Below are 18,476 nucleotides of genomic sequence, written 5' to 3'. Positions count from 1 at the left end.
CTGGGCGATACAGTGAGACTCCGTCTCAAAAAAAAAAAAAAAAAAAGAGGGTAAAGATGAAGAACTGATGAAATGATGGAAGTACAGATACAGGAGTAGCAGCCAGAATGCATGGACACCTATTCTTTGATGCTGAGCAAGAACATGAGAATGGGCCGGGCATGGTGGCTCATGTCTGTAATCCCAGCACTTTGGGAGGCCAAGGCAGGAGGACTGCTTGAGCTCAGGAGTTTAAGACCAGCTTGAGCAACATAGCAAGACCTTGTCTGTACTAAAAGTAAAAAAAATTGGCTGGGCATGGTGGCCTATGCCTATAGTCGCAGCTACTTGGGAGGCTGTGGCAGGAGGATCACTTGAGCCCAGGAGATCAAGGCTGCAGTGAGCCAAGCTTGTGCCACTGCACCCCAAGCCTGGGTGACAGAGTGAGACCTTGTCTGAAAAACAACAACAACAACAACAACAACAACAACAACAAATAACATGAGAATGACTTTGACTTCAAATACAACCACTTTATTTTCTGCCATATCATCTTCAGTCAATCAATAATAAATGTTGGTTGGATGAATGAATGAACCAATGAATCAATGAATCAATGAATGCACAGCATTTATTAGGGGCCTACCATGGGTCCAGCACTGGTAGAGACCACCACTTCTGCTCCTGGTTTGGCAGCAGAGAAAAAGGAAAAAGTTGTGCTGAAGGAAAGGAGTTCCCTGCTAGCATAAAGTTATGTAGGACGTTATTCCCACATCCCCCAAGGCAACACATATGAGCTGTAAAGTTAAAAGCAAAAATAAGTTAGCTCTTCATCAGTGTGGCTTCTTTCAAGGTGACTATTGCCATGCCAAACAAGTTTCAGTTGTAGAATAAAGACAGGGTTTTGTGGTAGATTAGGAAATTAGATTAAATTTACTCTTTGTTTAGGAACAACTGTTTCACCCACTGTCCCAGAAATGGCCCTTAACTTCTTATTTTTATCACTGCATCTCTGGGCCACCCTGCTCCTTCCCCTTAAAACCTTGGGGTTTTCTACCCTCTTTCACACACTTACATCATTTTCTCCTTCCAATCTCTCTTTCTCTCTCTGCAGAGCATTATATATCATTTTCTTCTCACTCAGTCTTCTTGACAGGTCAAAGTTTTCATCCTGTCAACAATAAAAAAAATTAGGACTAGGATCACATATTGCAGTCTGGGTACAAGGCGGGAAATTGTAGAGGATCTGGCATTGCAAAGAGGGGAGACTGAGATGGAGGAGAAGGCAAATGGGAGGAAGCAATGGTACTATGGGCAGGGTGCTAAATTAAAGTGACTTAAAAAAAACACTTGAAGGCCTGAGCTGGCATCAAGATGCCAGTTGTTTTTTTTTTTTTTAAACTGAGGGTATAAGTGACCAAGGAGGGAAAAAGCAATCTTGGGGGAAATCTCAAGACTGACTTATCAGAATTAGGGATAAATGAAACTTTTTTAAATCCCACCCAACCATGAAAACTATCATCTTTGTTTTGAATAAACATCTCACTCAGTGAGGCCTGAAGCACTTAGGTTTGGGTTGATGTGATTCCTTCCTACAGTGTGAGGATAGGTATCTGAGCTCAAGTTACATGAAGGAAGAGGGAACACAGGAGGTCATTTGTCCAAGGATACAAGGAGCTCAGACCGCGGTCTTGAGCATCCCAGTGTGATAGGTTGACCTAACTGGTTTCATGCTTCAGAGTTTCCCGTCTTCTACCTGCATACATACACATGCGCATACCTCACAAAGACACTTAAGCTAAGCCTACTAGTTGTGGTTTTTGATCCAAGATTTTTTATTTGAATGCTGGTGCCCAAACTGCCGTGCGTGTCTAGCCGACCCTGAGGTAGTAATGCGAGAGGGGGCTACCCGGTGACAGTGCTGACTGCAGGCTCCTTGCTTCCCATCCCCATTGGCTCCTGCTGGCTCTTCTGGTCCTGCTTCACTTCCTCAAAAGGCAGAAATAAGAAAGGGCTCTCTGAGTCTGCACAGAAACCTGCTTGATAGTTACAAAAACCTTCCCTTAGACCTGCGGCTAAGTTGGGGCCTATATTTTCAGGGACCCCCACGCTAGTTTCTGGCCATACACTACATCCCTCTTTTTAGTGGAAAGATAGCTTTCTCACCTTAACAAGGGTGTACAATCTTCTGGACTTAGTCTAAAAACCACTAACCTTCGCACCCCTTGCTTTCCTGGGCCCCTTTATCTCTGTCACCTACCAGTGCAGCCGCCCTGAGTTGCCTGATCTGTTTGTGAAGTCGTTGACACTCTTTGTACTTCTCTAAGAAACAGGCTTTCCCGGCCTCTACCTTTGCCTTAAGGCGTTCCACCTCTTGTGCTAACTGCTCCTCCACAGTTAGTGCCGCTTTCTTGTTCCTAGGCTCCTGAAGCATAAGATACACAGTCCTCATATTTAGCGGCCTTTTAGGATGTATGAGGAATTAGGATTGCTATCAGCCAGGTGGGGAGCCCCTAGGTATTGAAAAATATCCCATGAAACCTAAGAAAACTGGCCGGGTGCAGTGGCTCACACCTGTAATCCCAGCACTGTGGGAGGCCAAGGTGGGTGGATTACCAGAGGTCAGGAGTTTGAGACCAGCCTAGCCAACATGGTGAAACCCCATCTCTACTAAAAATACAAAAATTAGCTGGGCATGGTGGCAGCCACCTGTAAACCCAGCTAATCCCTCAGGAGGCTGAGGCAGGAGAATAGCTTGAAACCGGGAGGCAGAGGTTGCAGTGAGCTGAGATCAGGTCAGTGTACTCTAACCTGGGCAACAAAGCAAGACTGTCTCAAAAAAAAAAAAAATATATATATATATGTGTGTGTGGGTGTGTGTGTGTGTACATATGTGTGTGTGTATATATATAAAAATGTATATATGTATATAAAAGAAAACCAAGGAAATCCATACCCATCACAAGGTGGCTCAAATCTTTGAATGACTATAGTTTTTTTTTTTTTCTTGAGACAGAGTCTCACTCTGTCGCCCAGGCTGGAGTGCAATGGCGCGATCTCAGCTCACTGCAACTTCTGCCTCCCGGGTTCAAGCGATTCTCCTGTCTCAGCCTCCTCAGTAGTTGGGACTACAGACACCCATCACCATGCCTAGCTAATTTTTGTATTTTTAGTAGAGATGGGGTTTCGCCATGTTGGTTAGGCTGGTCTCGAACTCCTGACCTCATGATCCGCCTGCCTCAGCCTCCCAAAGTGCTGGCATTACAGGCGTGAGCCACTGCACCCAGTCGGGACTATAGATTATTTAAAACAGTAATTTCTTTGCTACATCAGAGGTCACAAACTGGAATGTGCCTATAGAGAGCAGGCAAGAAATGTAATCGAATGAAGGAGTTGAATGCAACAAAACAGTGCAGACTGCAGCTAGATGGAGAGCTCATGACCCACCTACAGGGGACAGCAGCTACTTAGCTCTAGCTATTGCTGCTGCACAGGAATGTGGGCTCAGCATTGCTAGGTCCTCTCATTTCTCAAAGGAAGCTGGAAATACAAATTTTTATGGGAAATATTCCTATTTTTAAATGTTGATAACTACTTTATAAAACATATCTGTGTCTGACCTTGACCTATGATCTGCTGATTTGCAAACTTTGTTCTAGTCTTTCCTATATCATGCTAAAGCATATAGTATCTTAGATATAGTAGGTACTCAGTGATTGACTGGATGGTGCATATATGATGTGAATTACAATCCCAATGACTGGATATCCCTCGGACATCAGGATTTCTCATGTCCTTGGATCAACTAAGTAAATGGGGCTTCCAGGCACCTGTCAACACCAGGGGGCCTCTTCTTCAACAATGTATTACAGGAAATTATTAGTCAATTAGGCTTTCATTCCTATGTAATTGATAATGATGATAATGCTAATATATTAATTATAACAAGATTTGCTTTGGGTGGTATATTTTCCTGTTATAGAGCCCTTTATAACCATTCATTTGTCTGCCCCCATTGTAACTCTATAAGAAGAGGGTAGGGGTTATTCTGTGTGAGCCCTAGTCCAAGGATCTAGTTAACTACATCTTGTCATGAAGTTTAACTTGCAGTATTCCTTTATCACTTATTACACATTGGAAATGCCCACTTCTAAACATTTTGTAAATCTCTGTCCTTTTGGCTAGAAAGCAAAACATCTAGAGGTAAACACTTTCTTACTTATCCTGTCCATCACCTGAAAATAGGCCCATATCCCTTTCTTCTATATCCCTATAGGCTCCCTCCCACATAACCATCCAAAGACAGACGTGCCATTAATTCCTGTTGTTTCTTCATTGCCATAGTTTCATTCTGCTTCATTTCCTCCACTGTCTGCTCGAGCTTCTTCTGGTCCTTCCTCTGCACAAAAACAGATTTCAGTACCATTGCTGGGAAAACACACACATGCACACATACACCATGGAAGGGCCTGCTAAGCTAATGAGCAAGCAGGATGCAGAGGGAGAGGCAAGTCTTCTCTTGTCAGTTTCTAAAGAAAGCCATGAGCTATCTCATTTCAGACTGTTTCCTCTGAGCCCTTTCCTAGAGCCAGTGATATCCAGGTATATTAAAGAACATTAAAATGTTCTTTATACAAAGAACAATGTATATTTTCTTGCAAATGCCTAAAAGTATTGTTTTCTCCCATGACTCTACCTGTTCAGTTAAACTGAGAAAGAGGTGGCCATTTTCCTTTTTCAGGTGCTCTAACTGCTCTGTCTTATCTTGATCTCCCTGAACAAGCTTCTCCATTTCTTTCTCTTGAGTTGACAACTGGGCCTAAAATAAAAATAGTGAACATAACCAAGATACAAAAGAAGGAAAAAAAAACAGGAACAATGCTTTTTAATGTACAATAACAAAGAGATGTGTTTCCCTAGCAACTCCCAACTGCCAAATATCCTGTAGAACTCCTTTACTTTTCAGCTCAACCTTATAGCCTAAGAATCTAAGACTCAACTGAGTACAATTAGACAAACCACTCTTTAAAGCACCTCTTTAAGGCATAGCTTCCTAAAAATGAGAGCAGTTCTGCTATCTGCTCTATATTCCAGACTTTCGAGTACGATTTTGCTTGAAAAGATTAAAGTTTGATTATTGATATAGATGATTGTCATCTATATTAAGAGCTCATGGTAAATTAACTTAGTAATACATGAACAAATCACTAAGTTCCTTGTCAATTACGTTTTTTGTTGTTGTTGTTGTTTTTTTTTTTTTTTTTTTTTTTGAGACAGAGTCTTGCTCTGTCGCCCAGGCTGGAGTGCAGTGGTGCGACCTCTGTTCACTTCAACCTCTGCCTCTGGGGTTCAAGTGATTCTTCTGCCTCAGCCTCCTGAGTAGCTGGGATTACAGATGCACCTGTAAATTAGCACGCTTAGCTAATTTTTTATTTTTAGTAGAGACGGGGTTTTGCCATATTTGCCAGGCTGATCTCAAACTCCTGACCTCAGGTGATCCACCTGCCTCGGCCTCCCAAAGTGCTGGGATTACAGATGTGAGCCACTGCACCTGGCTGTGAATGATTTTTTTTTTTTTTTAAAGTGGGGGAGCATGAGTAGGGTGGAGGCTTACCTAGTTCAAGAATAGAAAATACATAACCTGAAACTTTAGTGTGATACTTTGAAAAGTATGCCATTAGGCACTCACTGCAATGAAATACATCTTTCTAGGCCACCAAATTGGAGCCATGGTAAGGCTAAGAAAATATCCTTTGACAAAGGTATGGCATTACCTACCTGAAGCTGATCCACTCTGATTCCCATCTTCTCATTTTCTGAGGACATCTTCTGGTTTTGTTCTTTCAGTCTGTGGAGGTGGAGATAACTATGTGAAAAATTCACTCATTGCAGGTCAGCTACCCCTGGCCTTAAATGATTTAAGGCTGGCTTGGCCCTAAGCCTGCAGAGTTATTTAAAAATCTACTAGTCTCCATTGCAGTCCTGTTTTGGCTTCCTGACTCCAAAAAACTGCAAGTATTCAATCCCTAAAGTTAATATTTGAAATCAGATCATTTTTCCTGACTATTCTGATACCAATTTTCTAATTCATGATTCAAAGGGCAGAGAATCACACCTTCAATGTCATAACAGTGTTTTCTCGCAAATTCCAGAAATCTAATCTGACTGTATTTAAGGGTATCGATGGTACAGCAGCTCTTCCCCTCCCAGAATTATGGGACACACTCACTGAAGCAACTCTGTCTCCCAATAGTCCTTCTGTTCTTTCACTTTCAGTTCCAACTTCTTATTGATGCTCTGTAGGGTTTCTAGCTCCTCCTATAGATTGAAACACCATCAGAGGGACAGACTATTTCTATGACTTTTGAATGGGTATCTTAGGCAGGCAACAAATATTTATTGAGCACTTACTATATGTCAGGCATAGCATGACACAGCAGTAAATGAAATACTCAAATAAAAGGAAGATGTTCTTTTTTTTTTTTTAAGACAGCGTCTCACTCTATCACCCAGGCTGGAGTGCAGTGGCGTGATCTTGGCTCACTGCAACCTCTGTCGCCTGGGTTCAAGCGATTCTCCTGCCTCAGCCTCCCAAAGTGCTGGGATTTCAGACATGAGCTACTGCACCCAGCCACAAAATGCTCTTTCTATATTAAAAATGCATCACCTTAATTTCTTATTCCACTGGAGCTTATAATTTGTTCATTAAATAAATATGTACTCAGAGCCTATTCCATACTAGACACTGTTCTTGCACTGCAGACACAACAGTGGACAAAATAGACAAAACTGCCCTTTTCCTAGAACAGTGCTGTTCAATAAGTGAGAGCCACATATAATTTTAAAATCTTAGTAGGCACATTTTTAAAAAGGTAAAAAGAAACAGATTAATTTTAATAATAGTGTGTGTATATATATATATTTATTTAAAACTTTATTTTATTTTATCTTACTTTATTTTATTTTATTTTATTTATTTTATTGTTTTGAGATAAAGTCTTGCTCTATTGCCTAGGCTGGAGTGCAGTGGTGTGATCTTGGCTCACTGCAACCTCTGCCTCCCAGGTTCAAGCAATTATCTTGCCTCAGCCTCCTGAGTAGCTGGGATTACAGGCGCATGCCACCATGCCTGGCTAATTTTTTCTTGAGACAGAGTCTTGCTCTGTTGCCCAGGCCAGAGTGCAGGGGTGTGATCTTGGCTCACTGCAACTTCCGCCTCCCAGGTTTGAGCAGTTCTCCTGCCTCAGCCTCCTGAGTAGCTTGGATTACAGGCACCTACCAGCATGCTTGGCTAATTTTTGTATTTTTAGTAGAGACAGGGTTTCACCATCTTGGCCAGGCTGGTCTCAAACTCCTGACCTTGTGATCCACCTGACTCAGCCTTCCAAAGTGCTGGAATTACAGGTGTGAGCCACTGCACCTAGCCAAATGATAGTATATTTAACCCAATGTAGCTAACATACCATTTCAACATATAAACAATTAAAAGGAGATATTCAGCTGGGGAAGGTGGCTCATGCCTATAATCCCAGCACTTTGGGAAACCGAGGTGGTTGGATCACCTGAGGCCAGGAGTTTGAGACCAGCCTGGCCAACATGGTAAAACTCTGTCTCTACAAAAATATAAAAATTGGCTGGGTGTGGTGGCGATTACCTGTAACCCCAGCTACTCGGGAGGCTGAGGCAGGAGAATCTCTTGAACCTGGGAGGCGGGGGTTGCAGTGAGCCAAGATCACACCCTTGCACTCCAGCTTGGGTGACAGAGTGAGATTCCATTTCAGACAAACAAACAAAACTAATGCCTGTTCAAAGATACTGGTATAAGAGGGTGAGATCACAGGCAAAACAGAATATGGTGCTAGATAAGAGGCACCATCCAGTTCTGATCTCCACGGTCCAAGGTCACCTATAACCAGCAGCCATACCTGCTTCTTTTGGAGCTCAGCCTGCATGTCTGAGTTCTGCTTCTGGAGGCTGACACAGCTATCCTTCAGCTCCTGGTTTTCTTTGCAAAGCTCCTTGTTGTGCTGCTCAATCTCTTCTACCTCTCCCTACAAAAGAACATTCCATAAACTATATTCCAAGTCCCTCTAGCAGAAAATTCCCATAGGTTAGGATGGTGAGGGACTGGCTGATTGCCATTCACTGCAGTGACATCTAGGTACCCCAAATGGGGGCTGCTCCTTAATACCTAGGTAAGGGTATAACAGAGGTATGTCTTTATAACTGCAGCAATACCAAAAAAAAAGCCATTAAAAGTTAAAAGGAAAATTGACACAAGAATGTAGCTTCTTCTTGCAGACCATATTGCTTGTCTCTCCCAATGGACTTAGCTCCTTGAGGCCAAGGACAGTGTTTCAACTGATTCTTCATTGTGTTCCCAGTGCCTACCGTAGTGCTGGATGAAGAGTAGGTGTCCTGTTAAATGATGAAGTAAGAAAATGAATCTAATGCTCATGTATGACAGACAGGCTGTAGGCCAGAACTGAAAGAGATAAAAATATTTGGTGCTTCTCTCCTCAAAGGAGCCTTTACATTTACCATGGTGATAAGATGTGTAGATGACAACAATTAAACAACTGGAAAAGTTAAAAGAATAACCGAATGCCAGCTGAGTTAAAGAAGTTTTAGAGCCGGGCGCGGTGGCTCCAGCCTGTAATCCCAGCACTTTGGGAGGCCAAGACGGGCGGATCACGAGGTCAAGAGATCGAGACCATCCTGGTTAACCCGGTGAAACCCCGTCTCTACTAAAAAATACAAAAAACTAGCCAGGCGAGGTGGTGGGCGCCTGTAGTCCCAGCTACTCGGGAGGCTGAGGCAGGAGAATGGTGTGAACCCGGGAGGCGGAGCTTGCAGTGAGCCGAGGTTGTGCCACTGCACTCCAGCCTGGGTGACAGAGCGAGACTCTGTCTCAAAAAAAAAAAAAAAAAAAAAAAAAAAGAAGTTTTAGAAAAGGAAGAAATCACTTATTGTTATGATTCTTGTTAACATTCCTAAGTCATTCCTTAGTGAGTCCGCATGAGTACTATATGCATTTTTTCCAACGATACCGTTAGATATTCAATAAAGCCTTATTAACTCAAATTCCACCCTATCCTACATTGCTACTCGTAACAGCAGTAAGGGATTGAGGTGAGAAGTTTTATAAACCTGAGTGGTAACAACCAGGATGTCTTCCTCATTTTCTGGACGGAACTGGAAAGGAATACTTGCTCCCCGGACCACGCCATCCTGATCCACATAGCAGAACTGGTAATACTCATCATCCTTGGGCAGGTAGTAAGCTGAAAACACAACATAAGTTTTAATTCAAAATAAGATCTATTCAGAAAAGTAAAATTCTGGAAGTCTTTTCATCTGCCCCAGAAAGCTCAAGCTGAAGGGAATTAATTAGTCTTGACTACTGTCTTTAACACCTTTGATCCAGTATTTTTCTCACCTTTGAATTGGACTTCCTGCTGTTTAGTTGATTTGTTGTTTAGGTCAATGGGCAAAGTAACCCACATGAAGGTATAATACTCACGGACTGTCTTCCATCCCACCTGCAATGACAAGAAGTTCTTATTTAGTACCTGAAAGGGGCGTGGGGAAAATCCTAATTGGGCTACATCTTCTTAAAATCACTTTTTATTTGTATATATTGAAAATATAGGCCGGGTGTGGCGGCACTTTGGGAGGCCAAGGCGGGTGGATTGCCTGAGCTCAATAGTTCAAGACTAGCCTGGGCAACATGGTGAAACCCCATCTCCACTAAAATACAAAAAATAAGGCAGGCGTGGTGGTGGGCGCCTGTAATCCCAGCTACTCAGGAGGTTGAGGCAGGAGAATTGCTTGAACCCAGGAGGTGGAGGTTGCAGTGAGCCGAGATTGCACCACTGCACTCCAGCCCGGGTGACAGAGTGAGACTCCATTTCCAAAAAAAGAAAAAATAAAATATAATAGAATGAGTTCATTATGACAAGATTCTCACACCAGGGCTCAAATCTTTTTTAATTTTTTATTTTATTTTTCACTTATGACAACTACATATGGGAAAACGTCTGATATAACCAAAAATTGGGGTGCACATACACAGCTCAAAATACAAGTCTTGGAAAGATTTGAAAACTAGCTCCTCACCACCCAGGAGAAAAGCTCCAAAAATTCTATCTACAAGTCAGAGATAGAGCTGAGACTGATTTAAGGGGAAAGTTCTGGGAATAGGAACCCTGATCCTCTTACAATGGTGTTCTTTGGGCTTCTAAATCAGAAATCACTTCTGACCTGCCCTCTCTATTGGTGTGTCCTCTATTATGTCCAATTAAGCCCTGTCATATATCAACCTACTGCATTAAAAAAAAACTCCATTCTTCTTTATAATGTCTGTTTTGGGGGCAGAGGGAGAACAGGGTTCTTAGATTATGAGGCACCAGATAAGAGATTCCAGGTCTATACAATTTTTTTTCTTTACTGTTTTTCTTCATGCATGCTTAATGATGGTTTTTTGGCAATAAAGATATTAACAACAATCTGGTAGTCATAAAGGCCTCTTCTAGGTATTGAATACAATAAATCATAAGACATAAGGATGCAGCAAAACATGCCTCAGAGCAGAAAGCTGGCTAAGTGGAAAATATTCTCACAAATGTGAAGGGGGTAAAAGATTGCTCAAATCTTATCTAGAAAATAAAAGCACACCAGAGAATAGAAAGCCAGCTATTGTGTCTTCAAGGGGACAACACTCAGCAAATGAGAAGCAAAATTACATTTATTGCCATATTTTGACCCTGCCTGAGCTCAGTAAGAAGAGAACTAAAAATAAATCCCATTTTTATATATTAAGGAATCAAAGCAGGGTGGAAAAGGCCATACCAAAAACTCATCAGAACATCCTAGGGCATGTTTTAGAGTCTCATTAATACACACCCCACTGCTGTAAGCATCTCAGAGCCACTGCAGCCTGTGGTGGTACAGGAAGCAGGAATTTTATGGAGTCCTCATTCACATCCTGGAGCTTCTTAATGCACTGTGACCGAAATATCATTGGGAAGACCTAAGAATTATCGCTGCCTTGGAACAGGGAAACAACTTCTAGCCACCTGCAATGTCTGTCCTTGGCTCCTCCATTTGAGTAGTCCTTGTTCCAGTTTGTCTTGGAAACATTTAAATGCCCAAGTCAAGGAGAGTATGAAGCATGGGATTATACACTGAGGGAAGGAAAGCAGACTACTTCCTGCTTTAGGCTCCATCATTGGTGGTGACTTTCACTATAGAGAAGATGTAATGTATTTGTATGTATTAAAAACATTTACTGGCCGGGCGCAGTGGTGCATGCCTGTAATCCCAGCTACTCAGTGGCTGAGGCATGAGAATCACTGGAACCCAGGAGGTAGAGGCTGCAGTGAGCCCAGATTGCACCTCTGCACTCCAGCCTGGGTGAAGAGAATGAGACTGTCTTAAAATAAATTTTAAAAAATACATAAAAAATAAAAAGATTTACTGAGTACCTACCTGGTGTCAGATACTACCAGTGTCTGGGGTGATGAGGAGTTGAATAGTCCAATAAAGACTACACTGAAAGAACACTGGGGAGAGCGTTTGAGGTGAGATGTGAAGGACGGAACTTTACAGTCAACTCTTCGTTCTCTAATTTACTATCTGTTGCTCAAAGGAATTCAGCAGAGTAGAGGAGAAAAAGCAGAGGTTTGGGAGCCAAACCTGCTTCACGGCTTATTCACTGTGAGGCCTTGGGAAAGTCACCATCTCTCAAGGATATTCATTTTACTTACTTACGCCCAAGAGATACTACTACCCACCTCAGGGGGCTACTGCACTGTGAGAATTTTTCTTTTTTTATATTTTAGACGGAGTCTTGCTCTGTTGCCCAGGCTGGAGTGCAATCACATGATCTTGGCTCACCACAACCTCCACCTCCCGGGTTCAAGTGATTCTCCTGCCTCAGCCTCCCAAGTAGCTGGGATTACAGGCATGTGCCACCATGCCTGGCTAATTTTGTATTTTTAGTAGAGACAGGGTTTCTCATGTTGGTCTGGCTGGTCTCGAACTCCCTAGCTCAGGTGATCCATCTGCCTCGGCTTCCTAAAGTGCTGGGATTACAGGCATGAGCCACCGCACCCAGCCCACTGTGAGGATTTAATTAGGTAATACACACATACACACACACACACACACACACACACACACACACTCTGAGGATTTAATTAGGCAACACACACATACACAGTGAGGATTTAATTAGGCAACACACACACACACATCCTCAACAAAGGCCTAGCAAAGCATGTCCTCAGGGTAGGCATTCAAGTCAATATCTTTATGGACAATGGACATTAGAAGCCCTTCTTTAGATTAACAATTATTTATTTATTGGGGTATGGTAATACCTCTGAAATGTATGAAGTATTCCAAATATAGATACATTAAAAAAAAATTTCTTTTTGAGATGGAGTCTCACTCTGTTGCCCAGGCTGGAGTGCAGTGGCACAATCTTGGCTCACTGCAACCTCTGCCTCTTGGGTTCAAGCAATTCTCCTGCCTCAGCCTCCTGAGTAGCTGGGACTACAGGTGGGTGCCAACACACCTGACTCATTTTTGTATTTTTAGTAGAGATGGGGTTTTACCATGTTGGCCAGCCTGGTCTTGAACTCCTGACCTCAAGTGATCCGTCTGCCTTGGCCTCCCTCCTGGGACTACAGGAGTGAGCCACCACACCTGGTCAAAATATTTTTAAACATTTGTTTTGAAAAAGCCCAAGATTGGCCAGGCGCGGTAGCTCAAGCCTATAATCCCAGCACTTTGGGAGGCTGAGGTGGGTGGATGGCATGAGGTCAGGAGTTCGAGACCAGCCTGGCCAACGTGGTGAAACCCCATCTCTACTAAAAATACAAAAATTAGCCGGGCATGGTGGTGGGGCCCTGTAATCCCAGCTACCCAGGAGGCTGAGGCAGCAGAATTGCTTGAACCGGGGAGGCGGGGTGCCTGTAATCTCAGCTACTTGGGAGGCTGAGGCAGGAGAATTGCTTGAACCAGGGAGGCGGAGGTTGTAGTGAGCCAAGATCGCGTCATTGCCCTCCAGCCTGGGTGACAAGAGCAAAACTCCGTCTTAAAAAAAAAAAAAACCCAAGATTTTCATATGGTATACGGTGAAGTCTTTACTGTTGGTTGCCAAGTCTAAGCAAAACAGAAATATAACGATGTTCCAAAAACAAAAACAAAAAAGATGTTATAAAGTACATTTTAAAGTCTGGTAAGTAATTTTTGAATCATTCTCTTTTTCATGATCTGTACCTGCATTAACCAATGATAGCCACTAGCCACATGAAGCTATTTAAACTTTAATTAACATTAAGTAAAATTTAAAATCCAGTTACTTGGGCCTGGTGCGGTGGCTCACACCTGTAATCCCAGCACTTTGGGAGGCCGAGGCAGGCGGATCACCTGAGGTTGGGAGTTCAAGACCAGCCTGACCAACATGGAGAAACCCTGTCTCTACAAAAAATACAAAATTAGCCAGGCGTGGTAGCACATGCCTGTAATCCCAGCTACTCAGGAGGCTGAGGCAGGAGAATTGCTTGCACCTGAGAGGCAGAGGTTGCAGTAAGCCATGATCACGCCATTGCACTCCAGCCTGGGCAACAGAACGAAACTCTGTCTCTAAATAAATAAATAAAATAAAATAAAATAAAATAAAATCCAGTTACTTAGTCATACTAACCACATTTCAAGTGCTTAACAGCCACACGTGGCTAGTAGCAGCAGTACTAGACAGTGAAGCTATAGCTCCATTGTGGAAAACTCTTACCAGGCAATGTGACCTATATGCTTCGCTACATATGAGGAAGAAGAAAAGCAACTACCATCTTCTTTCTAAGACAGAAAACACTCTGGTGTGTTGGCACACCTTTTAGTCTGATGACTCAATACTCTGCAGTCTCAAGAGCTGTCACGACACTTGCCAGTGTCCTGCTGTTGGCCACTATCCCTATCTCCAAACACCAGTCTTGCTACCTCCAGCTTAAATTGCTCATCAATAAGTCTGATGTTCCAAACAATAAAGGCAAAGGAATTCAATGAAGGATATAAATAAGCAACAGCTCCTTCTCAGTGCAGTTGAGAACGGTGTCTGATTTCAGGATGAACAGCACTGGCAAATAGGCACATGACATACTGAGGTGTCAAACCAAAGGTCACTGACATTGGGAGTTGGCAGTATACATTACTTAAAATTTGACCTTTATTTCCTGTCTCTGGAAATAGGAAGATTTGTCATTATGGTGTATGTGAGATGTATGAGAAAGACACGGATGGGAGAGCGAAGGGGACATAGAGAGTAAGCTAATTAAAATTTAAAAATACCATTCTGTACTTGAACTGATGGGGTGATCAGACACTGGAAGAGGTCACTAAGGGAGCTCATAAACTTTCAGTCCTTGGAAATCATCATAAAGTAGTCAGACGCACTTATTCAGGAATAAACTTTTTGAACACAGGATGTCAATATCCTCAATATCCTTTCTAGATTTATGGTATTTGTATCAAAACAAACTAAACACCATACCAAGTAAGGAAGTAATGTTTACTCTCAGAAGTGACATATAAGGTCAACCATCTCAGTCAAGTCATACATAAATATTTCAAAATAGGATCATTTAAAAAGCATTTAATTTGGGAGGCTGAGGTGGGCAGATCACAAGGTCAGGAGTTTGAGACCAGCCTGGCCAACATGGTGAAACCTGGTCTCTACTAAAAATACAAAAATTAGCAGGGTGTGGTGGCATTCGCCTATAATCCCAGCTACTCTGGAGGCTGAGGCAGGAGAATAGCTTGAACCCAGGAGGTTGGGTTGCAGTGAGCCGAGACTGCGCCACTGTACTTCAGCCTGGGCAATAAGCGAGATTCCGTCTCAAAAAAAAAAGAAAAAAGAAAAAAGAAAGAAATCAGTTAGGCATTGTTCTGCACACCTGTAGTCCCAGCTACTGAGAAGGCTGAGGTGGGAGGATCACTGAGCCTGGGAGGTTGAGGCTGCAGTGAACTACACTCTAGCCTGAGAGACAGAGCAAGACCCTATCTCAACAACAAGAAAGCATTTACATTTGGTATTTGACAGCACAATAAGGATAGGCGTGGTGGCTCACACCTGTAATCCCAGTGCTTTGGGAGGCTGAGGCAGGCAGATCACCTGAGGTCAGGAGTTCGAGACCAGCCTGGCCAACATGGTGAAATTCCATCTCTACTAAAAATACAAAAATTAACTGGATGTGATGGCAGGTGCCTGTAATCTCAGCTACTCGGGATGCTGAGGCAGGAGAACTGCTTGAACCCAGGAGGTGGAGGTTGCAGTAAGCTGAGATCATGCCATTGCACTCCAGCCTAGGTGACAGAGCCAAAATTTGAGGATTACATGATTTGCCATCTTATTTTAGCTTGACACTGAAATGAAAACTTGAGTCCCACAGCACACATTAGTGTGTGAAGAGAGAAGTGCTGTGGAGCTTGACTAGAATTTAAAAATTGCTCACACATATTATACAAAATGCTTATAATACATAGAGAGTCACACAGTCAGGTAACTAAGAATCACCTCTAGTTTCTGATCACTTGGTACTAAATTAATCACTTACTCTAAAGATGCCAATCCAATCCTTTTGACGAGGGATGAAATTCTGGGTGAAGGTATAACGACATGTGACGTCCCCTCCAGGGATGTAGAACTTCTCCACACTGTTAAAGATGACCTGAGAGAAATGACAGTGATCCAGCAAGACAGCTGATGTGGGGGGATCTTCGATGGTCTTCTCCATGGTAGGGGTCCTGTTATGAAATGTGGAATAGAGTAAGGCTCAGAAAGCATTGTCTGAAATGTTGGCGATTTCTGGGCTTTCATCCAGAGAACATTCTGTGCAAAGCAAGCCAGGAAAAGCAAAATCCTGACAAATACTGAGATGACACAACTTGCTTTCTGTTTCACTTTGAGCCATCTCAGTCACAACTTCCTATGCTACGAGAATTTTCTGACAATATCTTTAACTTCTTCACCACAGGCCCCACAACTCTCACATGAACAGAGGCTTATAGCTGCTTTGGTTCCCCTTTCTCTAACTGACTTAAATAAACAAGGCAGCATAGATAAAATAGCCTGAGCTGGGAACCGTGAAACTTAAATTCTAGATTTTTCATCCCAACAAGCCCTATGACTTTAGGAAAGTCCATCTCTCTGGATTTCATCTTCTATATTCAATCCCATTTATTCTATAATTATCAGGACCTTCCATATGTAAGATCCTGTGCTAGGACCTGGGGATGGGAACGAGAAGAAAGGAATGAGAGAAAATTATCTGACATGCAGTAGTGACAAGCACAGGTTCTAAATTAGAATGGTGGCATCCAAATTCCAGTTTCACCACCTATTAAATTTGTGGCATTGGGCAATTTATTTAATCTGATGGGCTCTGTGCTTGTTTCCTCATCTGTAAAATGGGGCTAAAAATACCATCTATCCCATTTAGTTTTTTGTGAGGCATAAGTGAAATAATGTAAAATGTCCAGCCCTTAAATCAGTGTCTGCCATTGTAGGCACTTCCCACCAAGTATATGCATGTTGAATGACAAAGTACTTAGCACAGAGTCTGCATAAAGGGTTTAAGAGATGTCAGTTATAGTTAGTTATATAGTTATTACTGTTGTAGTTGTGGATTTTTTTTCCTGGTACAACCTTAAAAGGGGTCCCAATCCAATTGAGAGAATAGATGAGTATACAAATGACTGCCAAATGAATCGAATAAGAAGTGCAAAATGCTCTGGGGTTCAAAAGAGGGAGAGATGCAACTACTTAGGAAAATAAAGAAAACTTCAGGGAATGAGAAGAATGTTAGATTAGCCCTCCAAGAGGATTAGGATTTTGACAAGTGGGTTTTTGAGTGAGGGCATTCTAGGTGAAGGAAACAGCATGAGTAACAACAAAGAAACAGAAAAATACAACCCACATTTGGAAGACAGCAAACAAGTTTGGATCCCTAGCTATACATGGGGATAATACCCTGTGTTTCACCTTTCTAGGTTACAGTACCCATAAAATGTGATCAAGAATAGGAAAGTTGTGGCTGGGCACAGTGGCTCACACCTGTAATCCCAGCACTTGGGGAGGCAGAGGCAGGTGGATCTTTTGAGTCCAGGAGTTCATGACCACCCTGGGCAACATGGCAAAACCCCATCTCTATAAAAAACTACAAAAATTAGCTGGGCGTGGTGGTGCACACACCTGTAGTCCCAGCTACTTGGGAGGCTGAAATGGAAGAATTGTTTGAACCTGGGATGACAAGGCTGCAGCGATCCAAGATTGTGCCACTGCATTCCAGCCTGGGCAAGGGAGCAAGCCCGTGCCTCAAAACAATAACAACAACAACAACAAAATAGGAAATTAGGGTGGTGCATGCCTGTAGTCCTAGCTGTTCAGGAGGCTGAGGTGAGAGGATTGCTTGAACCCAGGAGTTAAAGTCCAGCCTGGACAATATAGTGAGACTGTCTCTATTAAAAAAGAAAAGAAAAAAAAAAAGGCCACGCGTGGTGGCTCACACCTGTCCTAGCACTGTGGGAGGCCGAGGCAGGTGGATCACTTGAGGTTAGGAGTTCAAGACCAGCTTGACCAAGATGGAGAAACCCCATCTCTACTAAAAATACAAAATTAGCCAGGCGTGGTTGCACATGCCTGCAATCCCTTGGGAGGCTGAGGTACTTGGGAGGCTGAGGCAGGAGAATTGCTTGAACCTGGGAGCGGAGGTTTCGGTGAGCCAAAATCACGTCACTGCACTCCAGCCTGGGCAAGAAGAGTGAAACTCTGTCTCACCAAAAAAAAAAAAAAAAAGAAAGAAAGAAAAAAGAAGAAGAAAAAAAGGCCAGGCATGGTGGCTCACACCTGTAATCTCAACACTTTGGGAGGCCGAGGCGGGTGGATCACCTGAGGTCAGGAGTTTGAGACCAATCTGGCCAACATGGTGAAACCCCGTCTCTACTAAAAATATGAAAATTACTCCGGCGTGATGGCAGGCGCCTGTAATCCCAGTTACTCGGGAGGCTGAGGCAGGAGAATCGCTTGAACCCAGGAGGCAGAGGGTGCAGTGGGCCAAATAATGCCACTGCACTCCAGCCTGGGGGACAAAGTGAGACTCTGCCAACAACAACAACAACAAACAAGAAAAAAAAAAAAAAAAAGAGAGAGAAACCATTTTAGAGGCAAAAAGAGTACATAAAATAAACAAAGTGGGCCAGGCGCGGTGGCTCACGCCTGTAATCCCAGCACTTTGGGAGGCCTAGGCGGGCGGATCACGAGGTCAGCAGATCGAGACCATCCTGGCTAACACGGTGAAACCCTGTCTCTACTAAAAATACAAAAAATTAGCCGGGTGTGGTGGCGGGCGCCTGTAGTCCCAGCTACTCAAGAGGCTGAGGCAGGAGAATGGCGTGAATCCGGGAGGCAGAGCTTGCAGTGAGCCTAGCCGAGA

The 18,476-nt window shown here is 43.1% G+C and overlaps 1 protein-coding gene across 2 annotated transcripts in view; it reads right to left on the bottom strand.

Moving 5' to 3' along the window:
• CALCOCO2 (calcium binding and coiled-coil domain 2) overlaps positions 1 to 18,476 on the bottom strand; it is a 32,279-nt gene that overhangs the window by 6,619 nt on the left and 7,184 nt on the right. Inside the window, exons 2-10 of one of the 2 annotated variants that reach the window (XM_008013028.3) lie at positions 15,600 to 15,789; positions 9,419 to 9,521; positions 9,130 to 9,263; positions 7,905 to 8,030; positions 6,209 to 6,297; positions 5,758 to 5,827; positions 4,676 to 4,798; positions 4,292 to 4,378; positions 1,055 to 1,150 (exon numbers count right to left, since the gene is read on the bottom strand). In XM_008013028.3, coding sequence (XP_008011219.1) covers positions 1,055 to 1,150; positions 4,292 to 4,378; positions 4,676 to 4,798; positions 5,758 to 5,827; positions 6,209 to 6,297; positions 7,905 to 8,030; positions 9,130 to 9,263; positions 9,419 to 9,521; positions 15,600 to 15,779 — 1,008 coding nt within the window. In that variant the 5' untranslated portion in view covers positions 15,780 to 15,789. The remainder of the gene's footprint in view (positions 1 to 1,054; positions 1,151 to 4,291; positions 4,379 to 4,675; positions 4,799 to 5,757; positions 5,828 to 6,208; positions 6,298 to 7,904; positions 8,031 to 9,129; positions 9,264 to 9,418; positions 9,522 to 15,599; positions 15,790 to 18,476) is intronic. The other variant, XM_008013030.3, reaches the window with a different exon arrangement.

The sequence above is a fragment of the Chlorocebus sabaeus genome, chromosome 16 (genome assembly GCF_047675955.1).
Source record: "Chlorocebus sabaeus isolate Y175 chromosome 16, mChlSab1.0.hap1, whole genome shotgun sequence".
NCBI classification, from domain to species: Eukaryota; Metazoa; Chordata; class Mammalia; order Primates; family Cercopithecidae; genus Chlorocebus; species Chlorocebus sabaeus.
This window is presented reverse-complemented; position numbering and strand designations above follow the sequence as displayed.